Raw genomic sequence first — 26,331 nt, forward strand, 5'->3', positions numbered from 1 at the left:
TTATTGGCCGGGGCTACGGCTGCGCCGCCGCAATTTCAACGTTTTTTTGCTTCAGCCTCGGCGCTTGCCAAGGCGTCCGCTGAAGTAACTCTCCCCGTCTAGTACACTCTAGCACAACTAAACAAGTGAAAAGTAACCGGTAAACTAAACAAGCCAATGTGAACTGTCACTAATTCACGACCAGTAGCTGCACGCTCAGATGACTCATAAAATACTACGCTGTGCCAAGAATCTTAGTCGAACAAAGGTGGTGATCGTCATGGGCAGCGCCTCGGGGAAATGCATGCAGCAGTACAATACCTGTCTTTTTGCTTATGTCACATCAACCGATTAATTGCGATGAAATCATTAATCGAAAAAATAGATTGGAGAGTTAGAATTGCCCCGCACAAGGCACTACTGGTTAGGAAATCACCTCTGGCGCTTGTCGAATGAGTGCCGCAGTGATACAGTTGAACCGCCGAGGGGGGGGTGACTTTAAGCACTGCTTTCAACTATAATATTTTAGTACACTAGGAAAAGTAGAACCGCACGACTTCCCTCAGCTGTGTTATTGGTGCGACAATATCAATCAGCGGCAGGCTTCCCAGGGTCCGTTCGAACGCCTCTTAACGACTGCTGGGTTTCGTGTCGACTGCACAACACAACGGTGCGACAAGCCGCAGTTATTGGCTGCATACAACTTACTAGAAAGCCAGGCGTTATCTGCGTTTGCGTAATTTCGTTCAAGAATATATACAGCTATGGGCACAGTCTAAATCGAAATGCAAGAAACGAATTCAAGTGATCTTCAGTGTTGCATATCGATGCCTGGACAGAGCACCTCAAGCACCTTTATTCCAAGCTGCTACACGAAAGATTTATGACCCCTAAATATAGCGTTATTTAGGACAGGAGACTAGTATCTACTGATAAATTTGTGGCGTACTGGGAGCAGTGCAGTACAAACGAAACCAGCGCAGTTTCCAGTACGAGCCAGCGAACTCCAGCGACAACCAGCGTGTTAAAGCGCACACCAGTGCGCCCCAGCGTCATAGCAGTGAAACCAGCGTCGGGGCCAGTGTGACCCAGCTCTTATCCAGCGATCTCACCTGTGTCCCAGTGACTCCCAGCGAACACCAGCGTCCCCAGTTGTGCGTCAAACCGGCTATCCGGTTCAACCGGAGGGATGTAATCCGGTCTCGAAAACCGCTTATCCTCTTATCGGGATTTCAAGAGACGAATATTCAGGATATCCGGTTTAAATAACCTGGTTAGACGGATATTCGAATATTCGGATACGAATAATCGATGATTACAAAAATGATAGGTAAGGAGGTTAACCAGAGCATATACCGCGTTTGCACGAACGGTTGCAAAAATAACTACAAATATAAGAATACAAGGGAGAAAGAGTGGTAATTTCGGCACAAGTACAGAAGAACAAAGGCTATACGAATATCCAAATATCCGGATACTATTAGCTGAATAACCGATCACTGTGGTTGTCCGGTTTTAAATTTCGAACCCGTGAATCAAATAAACGGACGACTGGTTTCCCCGCATAACCGGCGTGATGTTATTAAATTATGTCCCAATACGATGCCTCCTACACGAACAGCACTTTCCACACTGGGACGCACTGGAAGACGCTCGTTTTTGCAATGGCGTTTCAGCACACGGGGCTCACGGATCTCGCAGAATCCCTTTGGCATAGGCACCGAGCCTGCTTTGATGATATTGCTAAGAATGGCCCGTGCTTCTGCGTCGGTAAAGATTCCCCACGTGTTCGGACCTTCTACGAACTGCGTCGCGGTCAGCGCGAGGAACCGCAGTTCAGGCAACAGTGGCAGCATGACTGCCCGAAGAGCATTTCCGATACCCGAGGATTGCTTGGGGCACTGCTGATATGCCCAGGCGTAGACGGCATTTAGCACCGATGCCTCCGATACATTGGTGACTTGTTGGAGCACGTACTTCACGGTGTCCTCGGTGGAGGACCTGAACTTTGAAGAGGAAAGCACGCCGGCACTGTCCTTGCGGATGAGGTCACCGGCGGGAGCGCGTAGGTCTTCTTCGCCCATGGTCAGAACGTAGTCCAGGAGAGGACACACGTCGTCCAACCTCGTGTGGCAGTGCACGAAGGTGATGCATCTCTGCTCCAGCTTCGTGACGAGGTACTTGGAAGCAGCGGTGCGGGTGCAAGCAGCCTGGTGCACGTTTTCCACATCCAGGCGGCCACTATAGAAGTACCTGCCTTGCGTGCATGATCAATGAAGGAATGAATGAATGAAGGCATCAATCAATCAATCAATCAATCAATCAGTGAATAAATAAGTAAATAAAGCTTCATTTTGGGTGCCCAGAAACAACCGCAGAAGTCTAAACCATAGCCCATAGAGAAACAAAAGCAAGAAACCGTAAAGCAACTACTATATACGACCAAACTTTATAGAATAATAAAAGAAAAAAAAAACAAGAAGTAACGACAGAGTAAACAAGGTTATACCGAGCAACACTGCACCAATAACGCAAGATTGAGCCACGTACATTTATAAAAACGGAGAGAGGAACAGGCGAGGGATGCAGCTAGGATAGAAAGTTCAAGAGAAAGTGGAAATTGTGGAGCAGAAAGAAGCTATTCAGTTTTGGCGGATATCAAGATGGAGAAAATGATAGCTATATATGCTCTGCTTTCTGTAGAGAGGCGAGTGTCTGCTGAAAGAAGCTGGGAAGTGGAAGGGCCGCGAGTCTTCTGCGCAACTTGTAGTCAAAAAGAAAAAACACAAATGTGGCATAAACCATCGCCCGATGACTCTGAACGGTAATGCGTTGAGCATTGAATCAATATAGCGGCAAAACGTATTGGCCCTGCCGAAACAAATTATGTATGAGGTGGGGCCTGCAGCGGGATTCCTCTTTCGCGCTTCCCCAATAGGTGATGATGATAATAATTTATTGGCATCCCCTTTGAAACGGAGCGGTTGCAAATATAGTCACCTAGCCTGTTTGAGTTACTCAGATATACTATACATGTTTTACAGCTAAGGTTTTAGCCTCTCGGTGGTCGGAATTTTTCGGGTCCTGTCCGTGAACAAAAATTATCATCATCATCAATGGCTCATATCCCCCTAAGCAAGAAAAATGCAATGAGTCATCCTCAGAGGCTACAAACACTCAGCAAAGTGAAGCGAACAGTGCATGCATTCATTCGAATCATGCACACAATTAAACGTACAGTACAGGGTACGTTTGAATAGATAAGTTCAAAACAAGCATACAAACCATCAATAATGCATTGCATACTCCACTTAGTAGATGTAGTGGTCGTTTTGCAACAGCTTCGCTGGACATCAGCTTTCGCAGGACCGGGATGACGAGTCTTTTTTGATTCTAGCATTTTGGTATACATCTCTCTAACCTTTTTTCTCTTCCTCAAAACTTCTCTAACTACCTTGTGCCGCTACCTATGCCTGTGACGGACCCGGCATTCCCTGCTTTTTTTTCCACCAATACTCTAAACGTCTCTTGCTTATCTCGACTGTTGACCGGGTTGATGGTCCCGTCCACTATAAATCTAAGCACTTCTGTAAGGTGTACGTTACCTACTGGTCTCGCTGGGTGAATATCCCTTCGCATTCCACTAGGATGTGGTGAGTGGTCCCCGGTTTTTTGCTGCCGCATACACATACCTCAATTTGTTGCGAATATTTGATCCAGTATGTATTTGTCCTTAGGCAACCAGCTCGAGCCTCAATTAGCAAGGCACTTACTTCCCTTCGTCTTACCGTACAGATTTTCCCTTGTGATTTCTTCTCATTCGTGTATATCTCCTTGATCCTTTTTTTTTGTTTCCATTCTTTGCATCCAATTCACTGTCTCTGCTTCTCTCACTTTCTTTTTGATGACTCCTGGCTGTCTACACTTTATTCACTCTGTACTTGGTTTACAACTTTCTTGACCTCTTCCACGATTCTGTGCCCACGCTTTTCAGATGCAGATATCTGTGCCCTTTAGCTGACCGATTTTCATCCATGTTTCTGAGTCTTTCTTCAAAACTAAGCTTGCTCTGCGCTTCTCTGACTTCAAAAGACGCCCAACCCATATCACCCTGCACTGCCTCATTTGTGGTGGCCAACCGGCCTACCGATTTATTTTATTTTATTTAAAAAGTCCTTACAGGCCTCGTGAGAGGCATTGGGTAAAGGGGGCATCACAAAAAAAGACGAAATCAGTATGCATAATTGGTACAAATATACAAACACGATTAATTGGTATAATAATAATAGATATTTATCTTTGATTAACTTGAAACCCCGACAAGATATCGGATTTTAAGCACAGAATGGCATTTGCGAACGTTAGCGCTGGCACCATTATTCCTTTCCAGATTCCGCGCACCACCTCATATTTATTGTGGCCTCAAAGTTATCTATGTTTCATTTTTGCTACATTCCCCCTTACCCTTTATTTGCAGATTATCTTGGTGGGTGCTTCAGTAAGTGCCTTCGTTTATGTATTAATATTACTTGACTATCGGCATGACTTGCTGTTGAATCAACACCACGTAATTACTCGTCTCTTCATTACAGATCATAATTCCAACGTTCTCTGTGCTAAACTTAAGGCCTATAGTTGTCGCTGCGTTGCCACACATATTCGCAAGTGTCTGTAAATATCTTGCATTATTTGTCCGCTAGTAGCACTATGTCGTCCACATACATCTTTCCAGGGACCTTCTGTTGCACCATTTGTACATCACGCATCTAGGATAAATCAAATCATAATTCGCTGTTTTCTAGTCATATTTCCACACCCTTAACATAAAGCAAGAGCAACAATGGAGACAGAGGACGTCCTTGCTTCAGTCCCTGGTGAATTTGCCCCACGTCATAACCATTTTCGGCCTTCCCATACACTTTGTACTCGGTTATCTCTATACATATATCTCCCTTAGCAGGTCCCCGTTATCGTCATCGATGCCTTCGTGTTTGATAATATCCCATAAAATTCCCTGCCTACGTTATCATACGCAGGGAATTGCTATCTACATATGCTATCCATAAAGGTATATTCTGAGGTACTGAAATCTATATGCCCTGAGCTAATGCAAACACATTATCCTCTAAGCGTCTGCCTGGCCTGAACTCATTCTGTAGTTCCCTCAGTACATCGTTTTTCTCCACACACTTCGACAGTTGTAATTTTATGGCTTGCATTGCCATTATATATATGACTGACGTTGCTGTAACTAGCCTGTACGAGCTCATCCTTTGCTTGTCACGCTTGCCTATGTTGATAAGGTTGATCTTGCTTTCACACCATTCAACCGTAATTTTGTTCGTTTTGATCACTTGCTCAATGGCACCAATCAGCAGTGCCTTGTTCTATAGAGCGACGTTTTTGATTAGCTGTATTGATATTTCAGCTGATTCTGCGGACGTGTTATCAGGGACATTTTCATCGGGGTTTTCCAGTAAACGTTTTCTATGCTAAATGCTGATCTGTCAGGCGTTTCTGTTGTTGCTGAATCTGAATCTGAATTAAGAATTGTTTTGTGACATAGATATTCCTGATAACATCTCGGGTGTACTGAAGCGCATCGTCTCCTTCAAAATGTTACCGTCTTCGTCCCTTATAGCCGTTCGCGAATGTTCAGTTGGAGATCCGAGTGTTCTTACATGGTTCCAGCATCTCTTTGGTGTGCCTTTGTCTCTTTTGCGAATGTTATGCACCAGACGCTTACTTGTGCATTTAATTTTCTTTTTTGCACGAGCTCACTCACCACTTAAGTACTTGTACTGCATGTATATGATACTAAGTATTTGTACAGCATTTGTTCCATCTAAGGAGCACTTATTTGTGTAATCCCAACGTTTTGGCTTCTCGATGATCCCTAGACGCCTGTTCAAGCTTTCCTATAATTTGCGTTATCAGTCCCCACCCTTTACCTTCGTTTCCTTGCCGACCAATTACTGCGACCGCCTCGAGATCCAGCGGCTCAACCGCAGGATTTATCCTCCCCCTCACAAAAACCTCATCACTGAAGAGGCATGTAGCTCTCAGACTTATCCAGACTAAGACATTTCCAAACCTCACAGATAGTGCAAAATGTACCCACAAACATATCGCGGCATGTGCCCCTCGTGCGACGACACACCCCTACATCTCTTCCACATCTCGTGGGGGTGTGGGGGCAAACCTCAACGCTTAACGACGCCTAACACGTCATTTGAGCGGTGGGAGGTACAGCTGACCGGCGATACCCTGGCAGGCCAAGAAGCGCTCGTCCAGCAAGTTCGTCGAGTAGCCATGGACAGTGGAGTCCTGGAATAAGGACACCACCCACTCGTCCTCAAGATCAACGATCTCGATAGTCTAAATAAATGTTTTTCTCTCTCGCTCTTTTCCCTCTTTCCAATCCAACAATTGTTGTTCCTCGTCTGTCTTATCTCCTCTTGCTTAAGGTTTACCAGTTCCTTATATTCTAAGACTAGTGTAAGAAAAGCCTCCACTTTCTTCTCTATGTTTTTTTTTTTTTTGCGATCTGTGTTATTCGCTTTGCATTCACTTTTGGAAATTCTGATGCTAGTGGTTCGTGTTTTGCGTTCGTGTATCTCCTAAATTTTAAGGTTAAGCATTTATAATCGCTACCCAGGCTATCTTTTCCATGTTCATCTTCCATCATTGTGTCAAACTGATTTTTAAAGGAGATTGCCCACCATCTCACGTCAAAGTCGGTCATTTCCGACACCCGGTTCGGCCATTCGTACAAAAGCCTCTTCAATGCCATCACTGCTTTAGGCTTGGACATGTTAAGGGAGTCTGTCCATACTCAATACTGTGTCCCCGGTGCGCTGAACCTCATACGGAAGACACTTTCCAGGCTACGGTCCTGAAGTGCGGCAACTGTAATGGTTGTCATGCTGCCTCGTCTAAGGACTGCCCTCGCATCAAGAAAGAGCTCGCAGTTTTGAAGCTAATGGTTCGGGACCATTCATCCCACAGGGAGGCTGCTGAAACGATCCGGAGTCGGCGTCGGCGTCACCGAACGTCCTCAAAGAAGGTACAGACACCCCCACCCACATCTCCAGTGAGGCCACAAAAGGGCTGAACAGCACAAGAAAGTCAGCTGAGAGAAATCTTTCTCCAGGAGAATGGCCTGCGCTTCCGAGCCAGCAACTTCCCAAAGAAGCACAGATTGTCAAGCCTGCTGGGGAGCCTACTCCTGCTGCTGATGACATGCCCAAAGCTCATCGTCAAGTTATTTCAATGCTAGTGTCCCCTCATAGATGCCATCCGAGTGATTTTGTCGAACCTTGGAAACACGTCTCCTCGAAGTGCACTGAAAGTACCGGACGCATTAAGCCCAGAGCTTGAATCTCTCGCATAGAGACATGGCCCATCACCCATCCTTTCGAGAAGTCAAGGCAGCGTCAATTATCCAGTGGACCGCAAGAGGACTAAAATCGCGCCTTTCAAACTTCCGTCAGTTCATATATACTGTAAGCACATTTCACGTACTTCATCGTTCTCATTTGTATATAGCCATCATCATCCCTGTTTCTCTTCTTCTTCGTGTTGGAGCCTCGGCCGTGCCAGTGGAATAAACGGGTCTGCCAGTGCTGCCTGTCCTGGTCGTCTTCCGTCTTTCAAAGTGGTGGAGGCGCGTCAAGATCCCGACGTCCTCCTGCGTTCCTGCCCTACCTGGAGCTACGTTCCGGTCGCCGCCTGCGCCCGGCCACCCCCACAGCTATGACCACCCCTGCGTCGGCCGCCGGCACTATCGCTACCCCTGACGCTCCTGCTCCTACGACATCGGCTGCACTGACATCGTGCACCATTACCACCCCTCATCGTGATCCACCAGTCTTTGCGGGTCTCCGCGGGGAAGACGTCGACGACTGGCTCGACAACTACAACCGCGTGAGTTCGGCCAATGGGTGGACCGATCGACAGAAGTTGACTACCGTCGCGTTCTATCCGACCCACGTTGCGAAGACGTGGTATTTTAACCACGAAACTGACTTCACCGACTGGTCAGCGTTTACTACCAGCTTGCGGCAAATTTTCGCGTCTTCATCTGGCCGTTCAGAAGTCGCCAAACAGAAGCTCGCTGCGCGTGTTCAACTTCCGCAAGAGTCATATAAATCGTACATCGAAGATGTCCTGGCTCTATGCCGCCGCGCCAACGTTGGAATGACGGAAGCCGAACGCATTCGCCATATTCTTAAAGGCATTGGTTCCATCGCATTCAACGCCTTAGCTGTCCAAAATCCTACCTCGGTTCAAGATATTACATCGACGTGCCAGCGCTTGGACGAGCTTCAGGCCCTCCGTCTTCACCGTGACAGCGACCTTCCCATTAGTGTAAGCACATTTCACGTACTTCATCGTTCTCATTTGTATATAGCCATCATCATCCCTGTTTCTCTTCTTCTTCGTGTTGGAGCCTCGGCCGTGCTGGTGGAATAAACGGGTCTGCCAGTGCTGCCTGTCCTGGTCGTCTTCCGTCTTTCAATACGAATATGTTCTCAGTCATCGTGATATGTAATTCTAATGTATCAAAGCCAGTCAGGTTATCGGGATATGAAGCTGTTATGTCACCGACAACTGGTGCATGCAGCAAAGTAATCATTTTTATTCGTCGTGAGCTCACCTATGTTCGCCAGCCGATTCCGCCTCATGATGACAATCAATATGTTTGCCTAACAGTTAAAAAGGGCAAAGTCATGTTTACACTTGTAGGCGCTTATATATCGCCTTCAAGTAAGTTTGATTTAAGTAAGTTTGATTAAGTTTATTATTGAGTACGATGGATAAGAGATTGGCATACATCTCGGCGTCGTATCCTGCTCCATGGGTCATAATCGCATATTTTAATGCGCACCATATGGCATTTGGAAGCACAAGGACAAATGCAAGAGGACAAAGGCTAGCAAACTTCGCCTGCAACCACGGCCTTTCACTCCTGAATGACGGCAGCCCAACGTTTCTACCGGCGTGAATTATGGCAGCTGTCTTGAGCTGGTTTTCGTATCCAGCTCTTACACAAAATGTGTTGAATGGTTTTTGGATATCGAGACCCACGGGAGTGATCACATTCCCACGTACCTAATTATTAAAGCGTTGTCCTGGTCCTTCTCACGGAACACCATTCGATTAATTGACTGGACGCCTTTTACCTCTGCCATGGAAGATGCTTGCCGAGAGGGCTTGTCCTCTGGATTAGAGGAAACAGTGAAGTGTGCAATGCGCGACACCACACGCATGGTCACAGTTGGAGTTGCATATATAGTTGGAGCGGCTTCGTGCACTCCGTCGTCGTGCGGAGCGGCGATACCGACGTACAAAATCAATCGATGACCTTAGGACAGCCAGACGACTACAAAATAATATACAGGGTGGCATGGATAGCCTTTCATCCAGACGTTGGACAATGTTTTGCCAGTCACTAGCCCCCGGACGCCACTTTCCCACATCTAGAGAACCGTACGTGGTCTACGTTCCCTCCCTGAACAACGCTTCCCATTCAAAGCACTGGCGCTCTTCCAAAGGCGGCTAGATGTTGATGAAGACTTTTGTGCAAGGATCGCTGGCCAAGCGACTGGTCCAGGATTTCCAGCCCCCAATGACATCCCTGCTTCGCGTGACTGCCATATTGATCTTCCTTTCACAATGGAGGAACTTGAGGCGGTCCTTGCTCTATGCAGGCGTTCTTCAATCCCAGGACCAGACAGAATATCATACCGCGCCTTGTGCAACCTGAGTGAATGCGCCCGGAGAGAACTGTTAGATATCTACAACGTATCCTGGCAAGATGGTGCGGTTCCCGAAGAATGAAAGACAAGTCGCTTGGTCCCTCTCCTGAAGCACGGCAAGTCTCCGCTTGAACTCACCTCATACCGCCCTATAGCGCTGGCCAGCTGTGTGGGAAAGATAATGGAAAAAATGATCCTTGCCAGCTTGGAGTGGTACCTGGAACACTACAACATGTTCCCAAATTGCATGGCTAGTTTTCATCGAGATCGCTCATCAATAGACAGTGTTGTTGATCTTGCTACGTATGTCCAGCATCAAAAGTCGTGCAAAAGATTATCTGCAGCTTTGTTTTTAGATGTCAAGGGGGCATACGATAAGGTATCTCACGATGCCATTCTCGCTTCTCTTGAGATGGTTGGCCTTGGGGGTCGAGTACGTGTTTCGATAGATTTCTAATTATCTATTTATGAGATCGTTCTTCATGAGTACCGGAGATGGCCAAACCGCACGACACTACACCTACCGAGGCGTTCCTCAAGGCGGAGTACTTAGCCCCACCCTATTCAACCTCACACTCATTGGTCTTGTTGAACATTTACCAGCAGCGATCAAGATATCAATGTACGCAGACGACATATGTGTATGGACTTCAGGTGTGACATGCCCTAAGATAGGTGCAAGGCTTCAGGAAGCTGCTACTCTGACAGCTGTATACCTCCGCAACCAAGGTCTTGAAATCTCGTCAGATAAATGTGCACTGGTGGCATTCACTCGCAAACCAATGACACCTTATGCCATTTCTATAAATGGTCAGATCATTTCTTATGAGAAGACTCACAGATTTCTGGGCATAATCATTGACAGAGATCTCTCATGGAGCCCGCACGTGACCTACTTGAAACAGTGCCTGACAGCAATCTCCCAACTTTTCAAGTTTCTGGGCGGAAAGACTTAGGGGATGTCAGTGCATGCAGTGTTGGAATTGTACAGGGCTCTTTTTTCGGGCTTTCTGAGATACAGTTTGCCCGTACTGACCAACACTTGCCGGACAAAGCTTCGTGCTCTAGAGGCTATTCAAGCTCGGGCTCTTAGAGTTTGCCTTGGTTTGCCTTGGTTTGCCTAAATGCGCATCAACAGTGGTGACTATAGCAATTTCCCAAGACCAAACCATAAAACACGCATTGCGGTGGAAGTGCTGAGAGTGCACATTAGGCACTTTGCCCGTGCTCGTTCTCATCATCTTGCAACACTACTGTCACAAAGGCCGCAGGCATCATTTTGTAGTACGATTTCGGATTATTACACCCACCTTCCATCAGCCTTCACCCCCGCAACTAAGCCATCGATTCCTCCATGGTGTTTGGCTCGACCTGCAGTGCGCCTCACGGTATCAGGAATCAGAAAAAAGTCTGAGCTGTCATCACCTGCTCTTATACAGAACGCTGCTCCTTTTGTACGAGAGGTACGCCGACCACGTACATGTTTATACAGATGGATCGACCACTCTCCAGTGTTCCTCTGGAGCCATGGTTTTCCATGCGACAGCCACCCCCATCAGTTTCAAGACGTGTCACCCAACGACATCGACGGCTGCGGAACTTGCAACTCTTGCGCTGCACTTCGTCTCGTCAGCCAGGAACAACCTCAAAGATGGCCGATATTCAGTGACTCGAAGGCAGCACTGGAGTCTTTATATATCAGTCCTTCGGCGCGGACCACATGAACAACTGGCATTCGAGTTTAGAGAGTTAATCCATACCTTGGCTGAGCAAGGACACCGCTTGACATTTCAGTGGCTTCCAAGTCACTGCAACGTCATAGGCAACGAGCACACTGATAACGCTGCTCGGTCGGCTCTTCAAGGCGACAAAGAACAGTCGATATCGTTATCAAGGACAGATGCCATTAGAAAACTTCGAATGATCACACGTGATTTAACGTTCTCCGTGTGGAACACACGAAGTTTTCAATGCAATCGACTGCACCACCTAGACCCTTCTCTTCACCTTCGCATCCCAGCTGGTCTCTGCCGACGCGAAGCTACCCTACTTTATCGAATATGGCTAGGAGTAGCCTTTACTAAGTCTTTTGCTTTCTGAATCGGATGGGCCGACGACGCCTCACGTGATGACTGTGGGAGCGAGGAGACTCTTCAACACCTTCTCTGTAACTCTCCTCGCTACGATTTACAGAGGCGATCGCTCGCAATCGCGATAGCGCGCTTGGATCAAATAGCTTTGACAGAGGAAACCATTTTAGAATGCCGCCATAACAAGACATCGCAGCGGAGGGCGACAGAAGCTCTGTTGCAGTTTTTAAGGACTACAGAATTGGAAAAGCGGCTGTAGCCTGAACTGGTGTTTACAGTGCTACAAGTGCTACTGTGCTGTGCAGTGATTGTATACGGTGACAGTGACAGACTGTGATTGTGCATCTGTGCTCCCTTTCTTTCTCTATCTCTACTTTCCTGTCATTTTACCTCCCCCTCCACTCTCTCCTCAGCGTAGGGTAGCAAACCAAACCTTCCCGTCTGGTTTGAAGCATGCAGAAGATGAGAGGGTTTCGGTAGGGCGAAGCTGGCCAAGCTAGCGCAGTGAAAGTAGATAACCTGGTGTGGGAAGTGGATGGCCATCCGATTGGTCCACTCACCCTTGTATAGCTTGCGGTGGCTCGTCGAAAAATGCGGTGGCGTAAGAAATGCCGCCAAAACGGATGCTCAGGTAAGTACATTTCGTAGAGTGATGTTATATACATGCCGAAAAGGCTCGGCAACGTTATCATCATCAGCCTATATTTATGTCCACTGCAGGACGAAAGACTCTCCTGTGATCTCCAATTACCCCTGTCTTGCGCTAGCTGATTCCAACTTGCGCCGGCAAATTTCCTAACTCGGCAACGTTATACTGCAACGCAAATTCTTTTGTTACGCCCAAAGAAACTAATTCATGCCAACAGGACAGGAGGAGGAGGAAAAACATTTATTAAGAAAAAAAAAAAAACAAGCAGGCGTCTTCCTGCTTGTGTTGGGAGGTGCCCTCAGTCCACGGCTCCTGCGGCTCTTGCGGTCTCCCGGGATCGCCGCACCAGTTGTTGCTGGTCACGAAGGTCCGAGCTAGTCAGCACGGCCTCCCACTGCTCGGGTGTGGGGTTGGGTATATGCGGGACTACCTGTATTTTGGGGCATGCCCATGTGGTGTGATATAGGGAAGCGTAGTCGTTGCAAAGGGGGCATTTGTACGAGTACAGTGCAGGGTGTATTGCGTGCAATCTGCTTAAATGGGGGTATGTGTTGGTTTGTAATTGTCGCCATGCTACTGCGTCTTCGCGTGAGAGGGTCTTGTGCGGGGGTGGGTATTGACGTCTGTTCAATCTGTGGTGTTCTAATATGGCGTGGTATTGTGAAGGTAAAGGCTGAATAGATGCGATCGTATCCCTCTCCTGTGGCGCCCGGGTGGCATGAGCTCGGGCTACAGCGTGCGCACGCTGATTTCCACGGAGGGACTCGTGTCCTGGAGTCCATACTATTTCAACGTCGGGTAATTTAGAGGCTTGTTTGAGGAGTCGGGCGGCGATGGAAGATATTCTGCCTCTGGCATAGCTACGGCAAGCTGATTGGGAGTCGGTAATAATTGTAACGTGTTCTTTGGTTTGACTAGAGGTGATGGCTAAGGCGATGGCTGTCTCCTCCGCTTCGAGGGCGTTGGCTGTGCGGACCGTCATCGAGACCACCTCTTGAAGGTTATGGTCGACAACGCTGACTGCCATGGCTGCTTTTCTGGGGTACTGCGCGGCATCTGTGTATAGTATGGTGGGGAGGTTACCGTATCTTGTTTGAAGAGTATTTGCGCGAGCTTTGCGACGGCCGGCATGATGTTCCGGGTGAATGCTTCTGGGGATGGCGGCGACCTTGATATGCTCCCGGATGTTGGGGGCCAGATATTGATTTTTCGTGGCCTCGGCCCTGTGTTGGGTAGCCTAGGCGCGCTAGGAGCTTCTTGCCTGTTGGTGTGAGGGCTAGGCGTTCTCGTTGGCTTGTGAGGTGGGCGTCTATGATTTCTCTGACTGTGTTATGGACTCCTAGGGCTTCGAGCTTGAGTGTGGCTGTTCCCGGTGGTAGGCCGAGCGCTTGCTTGTATGCTTTCCGCAGAAGTATGTCTAGCTGATCTTTCTCTTTGGGAGTGAGGGGAAGGTACGGGGCAGCGTAGGCGATTCGGCTGATTATCAGGGCCTGTACGAACTGGGTCACGTCGTCTTCTTTCAGGCCGTGTTGTTTGGTGGTGAGGCGGCTGACCATTCGCATGACTTGGAAAGTTGTGTGCTTGAGACGTTGGATGGTGTATGCGCCTCCGCCGTCCTGTTGTATATGGAGGCCGAGGATGCGGACGCGATTTACTGTGGGTATTTCTTTGCCGTCGAGGGTGAGTGTAATGTGGGGTATTTCATTGAGTTTTCTACGGGATTTCTGTCGAACGAGTAATAGTTCCGACTTCTCGGGGGAGCATCGGCGACCGCTGCTTCTTGCATAGTGCTGGACGACGTCGGTCGCTTGTTGGAGTGCGTCTTGCTTTTCTCTTTCAGAACCAGTGGTGGTCCAGATAGTTATATCATCGGCGTATACTGCGTGCCTGATTCCTGGTATTGTGTTGAGTTTATCAGGTAGCTTCATCATAGCAATGTTGAAAAGGGTGGGTGATAGAACGGCACCTTGTGGGGTTCCTTTGTTGAGAGTAGGTAACGTCGGAGTTCTGAGTGAGCCAATGCCTACTGTGGCCGTGCGGTTGGTTAGAAAGGCGCGTACGTAGTTGTAAGTATTACGACTACAGTTGGTAAGACTTAAGTTTGTAAGGATGGTATTGTGAGCCACATTGTCGAAAGCGCCTTTAAGGTCTAGTGCTAAGATCGCTCCGGTGTTGTGTGGTGAAATGTGTTCAAGGACTTGTTCCTTCAGCTGAAGGAGAATGTCGTGGGTAGAAAGGTGGGGCCGGAATCCGAACATCGTTTCGGGCAGCAAGTCGTTGGATTCTAGGTAAGGTTGAAGTCGGTTCAGAATGACGTGCTCCAGAAGCTTACCTAGGCATGAAGTTAGTGAGATTGGTCTAAGATTTTCTAAGCTGGAGGGTTTGCCTGGCTTTGGAATGAGGATGATGTCAGCGTGCTTCCAATCCGCTGGTAGCGTACCCGCCTCCCAATGATGATTAAATAGGTCAGTAAGAGATTGAATGGTGCCGTCATCCAGATTGCGCAGGAGCTTGTTATTTATTTTGTCTCTGCCTGGGGTGGTGTTTCGTGTGAGTGCATGGATTGCTTGCTGCACCTCAGAGATGGTGATCGGCTTGTCCAGGTCGTGGTTGTCGCCTCCGCTGTAGGTGGGAGGTTGTCCCTGTCTGGGTTTGAAATCTCCTATGTACCGCACCCTCAACTCTTCCAGGATGTCGTCATCAGAACCCGGATGGTTGTGGAGGAGACGTTGAATTGTTTGCTGGCTGACTGCTTTGCTTTGCGTGGGGTCAAGAAGATGGCGTAGCAGCGACCATGTTTTGGCCGTGCTAAGAGTGCCCTGCAACTTATTGCATAGTTGTCGCCAATTCTGACGGGTGAGCTCCCCAGCATAAAATTCCGCGGTTGCCGTGAGTTTCGCTATACGTAGTCTCAGTTTCCGGTTATGTTTTTGCCGCTTCCATCTCCCAACAAGGCCTCGACGGGCCTCCCACAAGTGAAGAAGGTGCGGGTCTACTGCCGTAATGTCTGTGGTGAGTGTGATCTGTTTTTAATGTCTGTCTACATCTTGCTGGAGCTCTCGTACCCACTGTTCGAGATCCGCAATAGTCCTCGAGGAGTCATCCGCTCGCTCTTTGCGAAAAGCTGTCCAATCTGTGAGTGTTATCCTTTTTTTCGGGCGGCGTGCATGTGTAACGTACAATGTGGTGGCAAGGATGCAGTGATCACTGCCCAGGGTTTTCTCCGTGTTGTGCCAGGTGGCTTGTTGTATCCCTTTAGTGAGGGTGAGGTCAGGGCACGTATCTCTGGAGACGCTTTTTCCTAGACGTGTGGGGTATGCGGGGTCAGTGAGGATGGTGAGACAGTGCTGCTGTATCATATACTGGAGTGCAGTACCTTTTGATGTGGCTGTCGTGTAGCCCCATGCCTGGTGAGCCGCGTTGAAGTCGCCTACTATAAGTAGGCTGTTGTTTTAGGGGCGAAGCTCCTTATAGCGGCACCCGTTCGTCCCCGTCGTAGTAGGTAGCCACGTCTAGTTTTATGAATTGCTCAATAGATGGCGTTGTGTGTCCCTATATGTATGTATACCCATATATACATATATATGTATATGTATAGTATAACCGGAAGCCGACTTCCGCTTCCGTTTCCACTTCCGGTTCCGCTTACGAAAGCCAGCTTCCGGCGTCCGGAGAACGCTTCCGGCGTATTAGGGGGAAGCTCCTTATAGCGGCACCCGTTCGTCACCGTCGTAGTGTGTAACCAGTCTTAACGCTAGTACCAGATGTCGGTGTAAACTAAACGTATTGTTCAAAACGCCGTTGATTGATGAAATAAACCAACGAAACACGCCAGATGTTTTCTAAAGCAAAACGAAAAGACGCCAGATGTTGGTATTAAAGCAAAACTAAAAGACGCCAGCTGCTTAACGAAAGACGCCAGAGGTTTGTGGTTGACGATGCTCGTTGCCGTCGGTGTGTGCTCGTATGGATAAGGATCCTTATCCATACGAGCACACACCGACCTACCGAAGACGCGGCAGAAAAGGCATATCGTCAGAACCTCAAGCAATGCTATGAAGAAATGCATGCCGCTTTGGAAAGGGGATCCTTTCTCTCGATCGAAGAGTTCCTTGCCATATTTAACGTCAACTCGGACGCACAGTACATGGAGATTCTACGAGCGGGGTTTACGCGCCCTTGCGTCCTACACACACAACGAAAAGACGCCAGCTGCTTAACGAAAGACGCCAGAGGTTTGTAGTTGACGATGCTCGTTGCCGTCACCGTCAGAAAAGTACGGACTCAAATGCATCTCCTTTGAAAACCCCAACCCAACCACCATCAGAGGCACCTGCATCGACATCGTGTTTGCCAACTTTCATCTGCAACCAGTGCAAGAACCACTTAATTAGCTTGCATTTCACCGACCACAAAGCGGTCATAATGAAAGGACAACGGAAACCAGCAATAAAAGTTTGATAAAACATTTAATCAATCGTTTCACGTCAATTTTATCGGGCGAATTAACGGAAGAACTTTCACGGTTTTACCGATGATTACTTCCAGGAGCTTCGCCCAATCTCATCATCATTCACCTCGTGGATCTGCTGTAATTTTTTTGGCTAGGGTAATCGATTTTGTGATCAAGTAGTCGAACTTGGCCTGCTTCTGCTTGGGTGGGCTGTAGATGTTCAATATGAAAAGGCTCTTTCGGCCTCTTCGGAGCGGTAGGATCTCAATTAGGTTGTGGTCGACGTCACTGCCGTCTACTGTGTGTTGTATTGTAGTGAGCGTTTTAGCTGTAAGTGTGGCCACGCGGCTTTCATGCCAACAACTCCAAGTACACAGTGCCGAAGCCATCATTGAACAGCCATCGTCTATTCCTTTTGGAACGGGGCAGTGCCTGGCTATTCCACGAAAAAGTTAAGTTTTGTTCGGCGTAACAATGCATGTTTATTGCGTACATTATCCTATTCAGCAACAATGGGGACGAATTACAGCAAATCACTGAGGACCTTAACCGAGAAAGTGTAAGAGTGGGGTTGAAGATTAATATGCAGAAGACAAAGATAAAGTTAAATAGCCTGGCAAGGGAACAAGAATTTAGGATCGCCAGTCAGCCTCTAGAGTGTGTAAAGGTCGTTTATCTAGGTCAGTTACTCACAGGGTCCCCTGATCATGAGAGAGAAACTTACAGAAGAATAAAATTAGGTTGGAGTACATACGGCAGGCACTACCAAATCCTGACTGGGAGCTTATACCATTCTCGTTAAAAAGAAAAGTGTACAATCGTTGCATTCTACCGGTGCTAACATATGGGGTAGAAACTTGTAGGTTAACCAAGAAGCTCGAGAACAAGTTAAGGACCGCACAAAGAGCGATGGAACGAAAAATGTTAGGTCTGACGTTAAGAGACAGGAAGAGAGCGGTGTGGATCAGAGAACAAACGGGGATAGCCGATATTCTAGTTGACATAAGCAGAAGAAATGGAGCTGGGCAGGCCATGTAATGCGTACGATGGATAACAAGTGGACCATTAGAGTTACAGAATGGATACCAAGAGCAGGGAAGCGCAGTGGAGGACGGCAGAAAACTAAGTGGGGTGATGAAGTTACGAATTTGCCGGCGCAAGTTGGAATCAGCTAGCGCAAGACAGGGGTAATTGGAGATCGCAGGGAGAGGCCTTCGTCCTGCAGTGGACATAAATATAGGCTGATGATGATGATGATGATCGCGTACACGTCACTTTCGCGTGGTGACCATTCGTGGTTTTCTGATGTCGCGTGACAGACAAGCGAACTAATTGTGGCCCGAGAACATTTACACCACTCGCGGAAGGCTAATAGTCGCAATGGCGTAGATGGATGGATGGATGCAAAACTTTAATGAACGTCCTGAGGTACGCGACTCAGCGCGCAGCAGGCCGCTCCCACGTTGGAACAGTCAGGCCATGCCCGACCGCCGCATCGTGGGCCCTCTGGACAGCCCTTAGTTGCGCCCCGGCATCGGGGTCTTGATAGCGGAGAGCCACTTGTCCTCATTTATTTGTTCCGTGCCTCGTAACGAGGGGCAACGGCAGAGCATATGGTCTAAGCTAGCGAAGTCATTGCAGTGCCTGCAAGAACTGCTGGCATAAGTGTCGGGATAAAGCTTGTGTAATAAAGCCGGGCTGGGATACGAGCCTGTTTGCAATAATCTGAGGGTCAATGCCTGCGCTCTATTTAACTTCTTGTGAGGAAGGGGAAAGTCTCTCCTGCCGAGATAAAAGTGCTGCGTAATTTCATTGTATGTTGTCGGTTGATCTCTGTTCTCCACCACTCCTGGCCGGCCGGGGAGTTCTCCACGGTCGCGGAAAGCGAGACCTCGCGCCTTGGAGTGGGCCAGCTCGTTGAGGTTTGTGGGGCCTCCCATGATGGATCCCATGTGAGCGGGGAACCACGTAAGAGTGTGGGTGGCAATGCTTTTGCCGTCGAGGATGCGACAGGCTTCTTTACACACGGCGCCAACGCTGAAGGCGCCGTGTGAACGCAATGGCGTGGAATCGCAAAGAAATATTTTTCTTTTGTTCGGCCTAATCAGGGAAAATGATAAACAGACGTATGCACGTTATCCTGAGATGGGGAGTTTTCGAGGTTTTCGTGACGTCTCGTGACAAACTGGCGACGTGGGCGTTGCCCCGGCAATGTTTGATCAATCGGGGAAGACGTACGAAGAAAATGCAATAGAAACTGATTGGAATAGCTTTAAGTTACAGCACCCATGCTATGCGGCCGCCTCGCCGCGAGTAAGCGCCACTACGAGATGGTCGCCATTATGACAGCAGCGATAAGTTGTGGGCCAGTCGGAGGCTGTCCGCGGGTAGGGGTTTGGAGACGTCAAGCAAAGGAGCACAGCAAAGAAGCTGGAACATTACCTCAAGAGGCCACGGACGCCCTCTGGGTGCAGGTCAGTGATGACTATGCGGTCCTCCTTGGCGAAGTCGCCATAAAACATGGCCCTAAACACGTCGCTCTGCAAAGCCAGGATCATCTTATGCGCCTTGAAGGTTGCACGCTGGCCTGGGAAATGCGAGCACTCAACAGAGAACTCCACATCAGCAAGGTCGCCGGACTCGAGAGACTTCGATAACGAGAACTGCAATAAACGGGAGGAGTAAAGACGACGTCCGGCTTTCGTCTGCTGCGTTCATTCTACATTATCAGTGATACATTGCTAAAATAAAAAAATATGCGTAAGGAAGACGTGTTTTTAGTTAAAGTTTGTTTCCTGTCCCGTAGTGTTGACTGATAACGTCGCCTAATTTCGCAGTGACAGATGCAACAATTAGCGTCGAGAAGTCTGGTGCCCTCCCGCGTGTGACGTCGGCTGGGAAACTTCGCTGAAGAGCAGCGTATTCGCTTGCTGCCTTAAAGTTGTTTATCATTTCGCGGAAGACATCTAGCTTAGTTCCGCTACGTTTTCTATTGCTTGATTTTTCATTTGATGCAGTGATATCTTTCAGGATGCTAGATTTAGTTCAATATCTTACTATACAATATTAGCTAGCACAATTCGGCAGCAATGGCACAAGGACGACTCTCTCAGTGCAAAATATTAGCTAGAGCGCAAAAAAAAAGATGTTTGGTCATTTATATAATCAGTACAAGAATTGATAAAACTTTCCTTGGTTATCTTTATCCTATTTCATTTAATAACTACGTAAAAAAGAGCCGCCGTCGACAGTACATGGAAGCCATAAAGCAGGAATCGACAAAGAAGCAGCAATCCTTAACAACTTTTGTTAATGGACAGTCGATGGAATCAGAATATGCTAAAGAAATCTTAACATTTTTCAACATACAGCTATAGAGTGTTTAAACACGGAGGTGCAAGTTTCCTATATACGCACATAGTAAATCCACTTTTGCAAACATGAACAGATAAAACCAATAAATTCTCCCACAATAAAAAAGAAAGAAAAAGAACAATGATCGGCATAATTGCATTTTTCTCAAATTGAAATGCATCGTGATTAACCTCTTCTTGTCATTAGGTTGATTACAATTTGCCACTATACCATAAGGGGCATGTTACCATCATGGGACCTCCTGCCATGTTTTCATAGTAGCGGAATAATCTCTTGCGTTTATGCCATTTTTGCGCTCCCCAAAATTCGGTTTTAACAATTATTTCAGCGCTTGCCAACAGCTGAAGTATAAACATAATTAAAGGCACAAAACATTTACAGCCATAATACGCACGAAATATTACAGCGATAATGTTGTTGGTAAGAGTGGTACTTTTGGCATTTTGACGCATTAACTTAATTACAGTTACATTCAGCTTAATTTAGCGCGTTGCCGTTGTGTCAAATTAAGCGGGTTACCTCTGAACTACTTTCATCAGTCTGCGTTGAAACTTCTCGGCAGGACTTTCCACGGCATTGAAGGCTCCGATTACTGTAGGATCCGCAAAAAGTGCAGTAGTCTAGAAATGAAACAAATTTATCAGGGCAACACTCTGTTTTAAGGACGCCATAGTCACAAAAAACACGCAAAAAAAAACACTGGACACTCGGACACTTGTTGCACGGCGTTTGAAAAGACTGATCTCACCGCGAGTTTCACTATGCTCCACCGGAGCTACATACGATGGCAATTGTTGTAGGCCTTAGCAGGTGGAAGGGCCACCAATGTAAAAGGAACATAAATTCTATTCTTCTTCTTGCTGTGAAAAAATTACTTGAGATGAGGGATGAATTAAAAAACATTCACAGCAGGAGGGACAGTGAGGAGAAGACGTACCCCCGTCGCTAACGCCTCCCCCCCCCCCCCCCCCCCTTAATTCGAGAGCAGATGAAGCGAGAAAGCTTTGTGTGCGATAGCATGGGTTATCACAGCACAAGGGGATTATGGGATATTCCCAATATCAAGCGCCATCTAACGAGTTGCCGTCCAAATTTCCGGAGTCCCCCACTACAGCGTGCCTCATAATCAGATCGTGGTTTTGGCACGTAAAACCCCAGATTTTTTAAAAATCAAATCAGCATCCTAAACAGCGGTACGTTTACGCGGACGACGTTGCGGACCGGGTGCTGCTGTTAGCAGGTAACATTTGCATTTAACTTCCGTCTCGTATATTTGTATGTTGACGTTTACTGCGACTGCTAACACAGTACCCGACCAATCCCTCCCCTTTTCGAAAAGAAAAAAAAATATTTGTGTAATTATTTTAATCCCCTAAGATTTGTGTAAATTTGCGCTCAAGGCCGACGGTAGCTTCATTGCGAAAAATTGTTTAGAAAACACCGCATATCCACGAAGTGAATGATGATGAATGGGCGAAGCACCGGGGGATCTTTCGGGCAAAACGCCGGAAGCGTTCTCCGGAAGCCGGAGCTTGGCGTACATATACTATACATACATGCGTATATATATATATATATATATATATATATATATATATATATATATATATATATATATATATATATGTGTGTGTATGTATGTACATATATGTATATATATACTGTACATGTGTAAAGTATATAGAGCGCTTATATAGCCCTTGTGCACCGCAGCGCCCCTAGCGGTCTCCATGCAAACCAGAGCTACGGACAACGAGGGACAGGGCTCGGGCTCTAAGGTGCTTCGCCCCTAAAAGGGTCTTTTTAGCACACAACCGCGACTCTTTTTTTGTGTGTGGAGTCACTGCTATGTGATAACAACACACTTATAAACCATTCCGGCTAAAATACCTGATGCGAAGTGAATGAAGATCACCGCGCGGAATGCCTCAGCATACATTTTGCAGTAAATGTTCTCCAGACCGAGTGCAAATGATAAACTTGCCAGAAGAAAACACGAAGTTCACAAAAATGTTGTTTCAATTCGTAATAAAAAGTACAAGGCTGTAGAGGGATTTTATTATTGCCACTTGTTCACTGGAAATTTCAGACAGCTCCGCAAAATTAATTCAAGCAAGTTTTTCAAATTCGGGAACATGGAAGAGCGGTTACTGGGGTGGCGGGGGCACGTATAGCACATATTCACAGTAGGGCACCATCCGTCGGTAGCGATAGTTAAGGTCCACGCCCTCTATAACCAAGCTGTCGCTGCTTTAGCCCGCAGCGGGCTCTTGAATCGTATGCACGTTTCGTTTCTCCTACTTTCCTGTGGCTTAAAATGACATTTTGCTATTTCGTTTCAGGCCTTCGCATTGAGACATCGTGCTAGTGCGCCTAGCCGAGTGCTTGCAAGTTTGCTCGTTATTGCGCTGTGCTTGCAGCCGGGGCCTCTGGGAAAAGTGAAGTGCTCAACTTACACGCAGAAAAGCAGCGCGAGAATTAAGCAGTGCACAGAACTAGAGCGAGAGGAAACGCGCGCAACCTATTGTGCGAAACCTTAGAACGTGCTCCGGCAAACAGAAGAATGCAGCGCATGGAACCAAGTTCTGACATTCAAATTACCGAACACGTTTGTCCTCCGTTTTGGCAGGACATTCTTGTGCGACCTCACCTGCAGAATTTTAGCTAGCACACTCGACTCAAATGTGTACTACGCGAACAAAAGAACCACGGTTTTGATTAGTTGCGCGCAGGGAGCTTTAATAATAAGTTTCGACGAATAGTGCACAATACCGAAACTTCGATTATTCTCATTCGACGCTCTTTCTTGCGGGTACAACAAAAGAGGGGCATTTTCTTGCAATGCAAAGAGGTTTTAGAGGCGTGAGGCTAAAATTCGAGAGCAAATTAGTTATTTTTCAGAGCCCTTCTCTGGTTCGAAGCGCACATAGCTGCAAAGATAGTTCGGTGCAGGGGTGCTATGCTGGTTGCTCCGAGTTTCTCGCTCGCCCGAGTTTGCTCGACGGCAGTCAGTAAACAAAGAGAGGGCGGAACGTGCGGGACGCGCGAAAGCGCAAACAATAAATGTCGCAGTTGCGAAGCATTGATTGCTATAGCAAATTATAAGACAACTATACGAAGTAAGGATAGTAGTTTTATCGTTCATATGAAGTTTAAAACATTCGCTTGCTAACTAAATTAACAAGCATGGTGTCACGCGCCCAATGACAAAGCTCATCTCCTTTACAAGAAATTCTTGCCGCATCCCATGTACGACAAAAAAATGCAGTCTCCCCAGAACAGCTTGGGCCGCGCTGGAAAGCCGCGCTGATCAGCTCAGAGCTGCAAGATCAACTATGGGCCATCCAACGAGCTCGAGAGGCGGCCGGGAGACAGGGTCTCTCTACCGCCCCTGGCGAGGCCTAGGCCCAGGCCTCAATCCGCTGGTCTCAATAAAGTTGCTTCACTCACTCACTTATCCCAACCACATACACTATTAATGACATAACAGTTGAGACAGCTTCTACTTACAAATATTTAGTAGTTCACCTTCAGTCCCAGTTAAGCTGGAACTATCACATTGATTTGATTCTAGCAGCTGCTAACCGTTCTCTTGGCCTCTTAAAAAGTGACCTTCGACATGCTCCTGCGCGGGTGCGTATACTTGCTTATATCACCTTAATCCGACCTAAAATGGAGTAGCTTCAGCCATATGGGACCCGGATCAAGCCTACATCATAGGTAGTATCGAATGCCTGCAGAACCGTGCTGCTCGTTTCATTTTTTCAGATTACTCGCCTTTCACTAGCGTCCCGGCGTTAAAAGCTCGCGCGGGTCTTGCTAACCTTACCCATCGTCACAAATTTGCTCGCTTAACTCTCTTTCGCAAAATTTACCATCAACCATTGCTTCATGACGATTTTTTTTCAATCGCCCTCAGCCGTCTGTCCACGCCATGACCATCCTTTCAGATCAAACGCATCATATGCCACGCTTATATTTTGTGAAATTGTTCATACCCAAAACCATTATTGAGTGGAACCGGATGCCTCCTACAATCGCAACTGAAATGAATATATAAAATGTTCATAAAGCTCTAAAAAATTAATGTGATGCGCAGCTTTTCTGCTAGTTCTGCTCCGTTTACGAATGTTTTTATTTTTTTTCTGTTCTGTTTATTATGTTGCATTTTCTCATTATGTTTCATTAAGTGGTCTTGTTCCGTCACATTTTTATTCTATGGCAGACAAAGTGGCTTGTTTCGAGTAGTGTAGAAGGGGTCGACCAGTCCATGCGAGAGCGGCGGAACTGAACATGCACCATAAAGTCTGCATAAAGTTGGAGATCAAAGAGTGAGATGAAGATGTGCCTCAGCCAACAATCCGGGAACCCACATTCCTTTCCCACCTAATCCCCAACAGCGGCCTAGAGCCGTCCCCTTCCTTAAAATAAAGGCTTTATTCATTCATTCATTCTTGTTGCCTATTCATTTAATGCGTTTCTCTAGATTGTCTTGGAATTTTAACTGCAAAGCTGTTTAAGACAGCCGCTTTTGTGGTTCGTGGTTCGCATCAAGAAACTATCAAGAAATAAAAGAAAATAAACTTTCTTGCCGCGGCAGCATTCGAGCCCACTTACCCACGTTCCAATGTGAGCGTCGTAACCACTAGGAAAAAAAAAGGCTATATAGCCACGCTTGCAGAAGCAAGCAAGCAAACATGCATTTATGCGAACAATATTATTGGCGTTCGAGCGTCGTCGTCTCATCCACAGTTGGTGCGTTCGCACATCATGGCTCTGTGAGGTGAAGAAGGTTGCGCGCGCTTTGCTTGCGAGAGATTAAGAAAATGAGAGCGAGAGACAGAGAGACGCATTCACGGAGCCGATCTGCTGGAAACGCGTTGTCGGTACTGCAACGTGGTGGAACGTGGTGTCGGTGTTGCAAGCTGCGATATACAACGCGCAGTGACGGCCGTAAGTTCGAGACAAGCGAAAAGAAATCATCATCATCATGAGTAATAAGATGAAAAGTTCGCGTGCACTTCCGGAAAATGTTGGGCTATGATCAACCAGCTTCGCTGTTTTAAGCGTTGCACGGCCGTGTGCATACGTTAAAGATTGAAGAATTATAGACCCATTAGCTTGTTTTCAGTATTGTATAAAATATTCACCAAGATAATTTCCAATAGAATCAGGGCAACACTTCACTTCAGCCAACCAAGAGAACAGGCTGGCTTCAGCAAGAGATATTCTACGATGGATCATATCCACGTCATAAATCAGGTAATCGAGAAATCTGCGGAGTACAATCAACCTCTCTACATGGCTTTCATAGATTATGAAAAGGCATTTGATTCAGTAGAGATACCAGCAGTCATAGAGGCACTGCGTAATCAAGGAATACAGGAGGCATACGTGAATATCTTGGCAAATATCTACAAGGATTGCCCAGCAACCTGGTTCTCCACAAGAAAAGTAGAATAATACCTATCAAGAAAGAGGTCAAGCAAGGAGACACAACCTCTCCAATGCTATTCACTGCATGCTTAGAAGAAGTATTCAAGCTCTTAGACTGTGTCACAGACCCCGTGAACGAGGCGCAAACAACCGACCAAATTCCAAAGCCGACTTATCAGCTTCCGAAAATAATCCCACGACAGCAAGGACAATTAAGAATGGGCCCTCTGGTGCGCCAGCGAACGCCGTTGCTGTCGAAAGACCGAGTCAGAGCCTAGAGTTGTCGAAACACAACAAATACATTCTTCACACAAGACAGTTACACACACACTTGCACCACAGGAGAATAATTCACGACAAGCACTAAGAGTCCAACACGTAAAGTACAAGATGAATAGGAACACTAAGTGTCCAATCGTATTCACCGTGCTGGTCCTGGAGTCGGACGATCTCGGCGCAACTCGGGGCAAATCTCGAAGAAGGAACTTCTTACGGAAATGCAGACGCTCGATGAACTCGTCGACTAGCTTGCGGGGAATCCCTTCGTCCGCAGACGCTCGGTCTTCACGTTACATCACTTCACCGGTG

General features: G+C 47.2%; 1 protein-coding gene across 1 annotated transcript in view; it reads right to left on the reverse strand.

Moving 5' to 3' along the window:
* Positions 1 to 478: 478 nt before the first annotated feature.
* LOC119453461 (BTB/POZ domain-containing protein 6-B-like) overlaps positions 479 to 26,331 on the reverse strand; it is a 60,577-nt gene continuing 34,724 nt past the window's right edge. The window contains exons 2-4 of the mRNA XM_037715494.2: positions 20,827 to 20,927; positions 19,375 to 19,595; positions 479 to 2,232 (exon numbers count right to left, since the gene is read on the reverse strand). Coding sequence (XP_037571422.2) covers positions 1,515 to 2,232; positions 19,375 to 19,595; positions 20,827 to 20,927 — 1,040 coding nt within the window. The 3' untranslated portion in view covers positions 479 to 1,514. The remainder of the gene's footprint in view (positions 2,233 to 19,374; positions 19,596 to 20,826; positions 20,928 to 26,331) is intronic.

The sequence above is a fragment of the Dermacentor silvarum genome, chromosome 5, assembly GCF_013339745.2.
Source record: "Dermacentor silvarum isolate Dsil-2018 chromosome 5, BIME_Dsil_1.4, whole genome shotgun sequence".
Classification (NCBI taxonomy): domain Eukaryota; kingdom Metazoa; phylum Arthropoda; class Arachnida; order Ixodida; family Ixodidae; genus Dermacentor; species Dermacentor silvarum.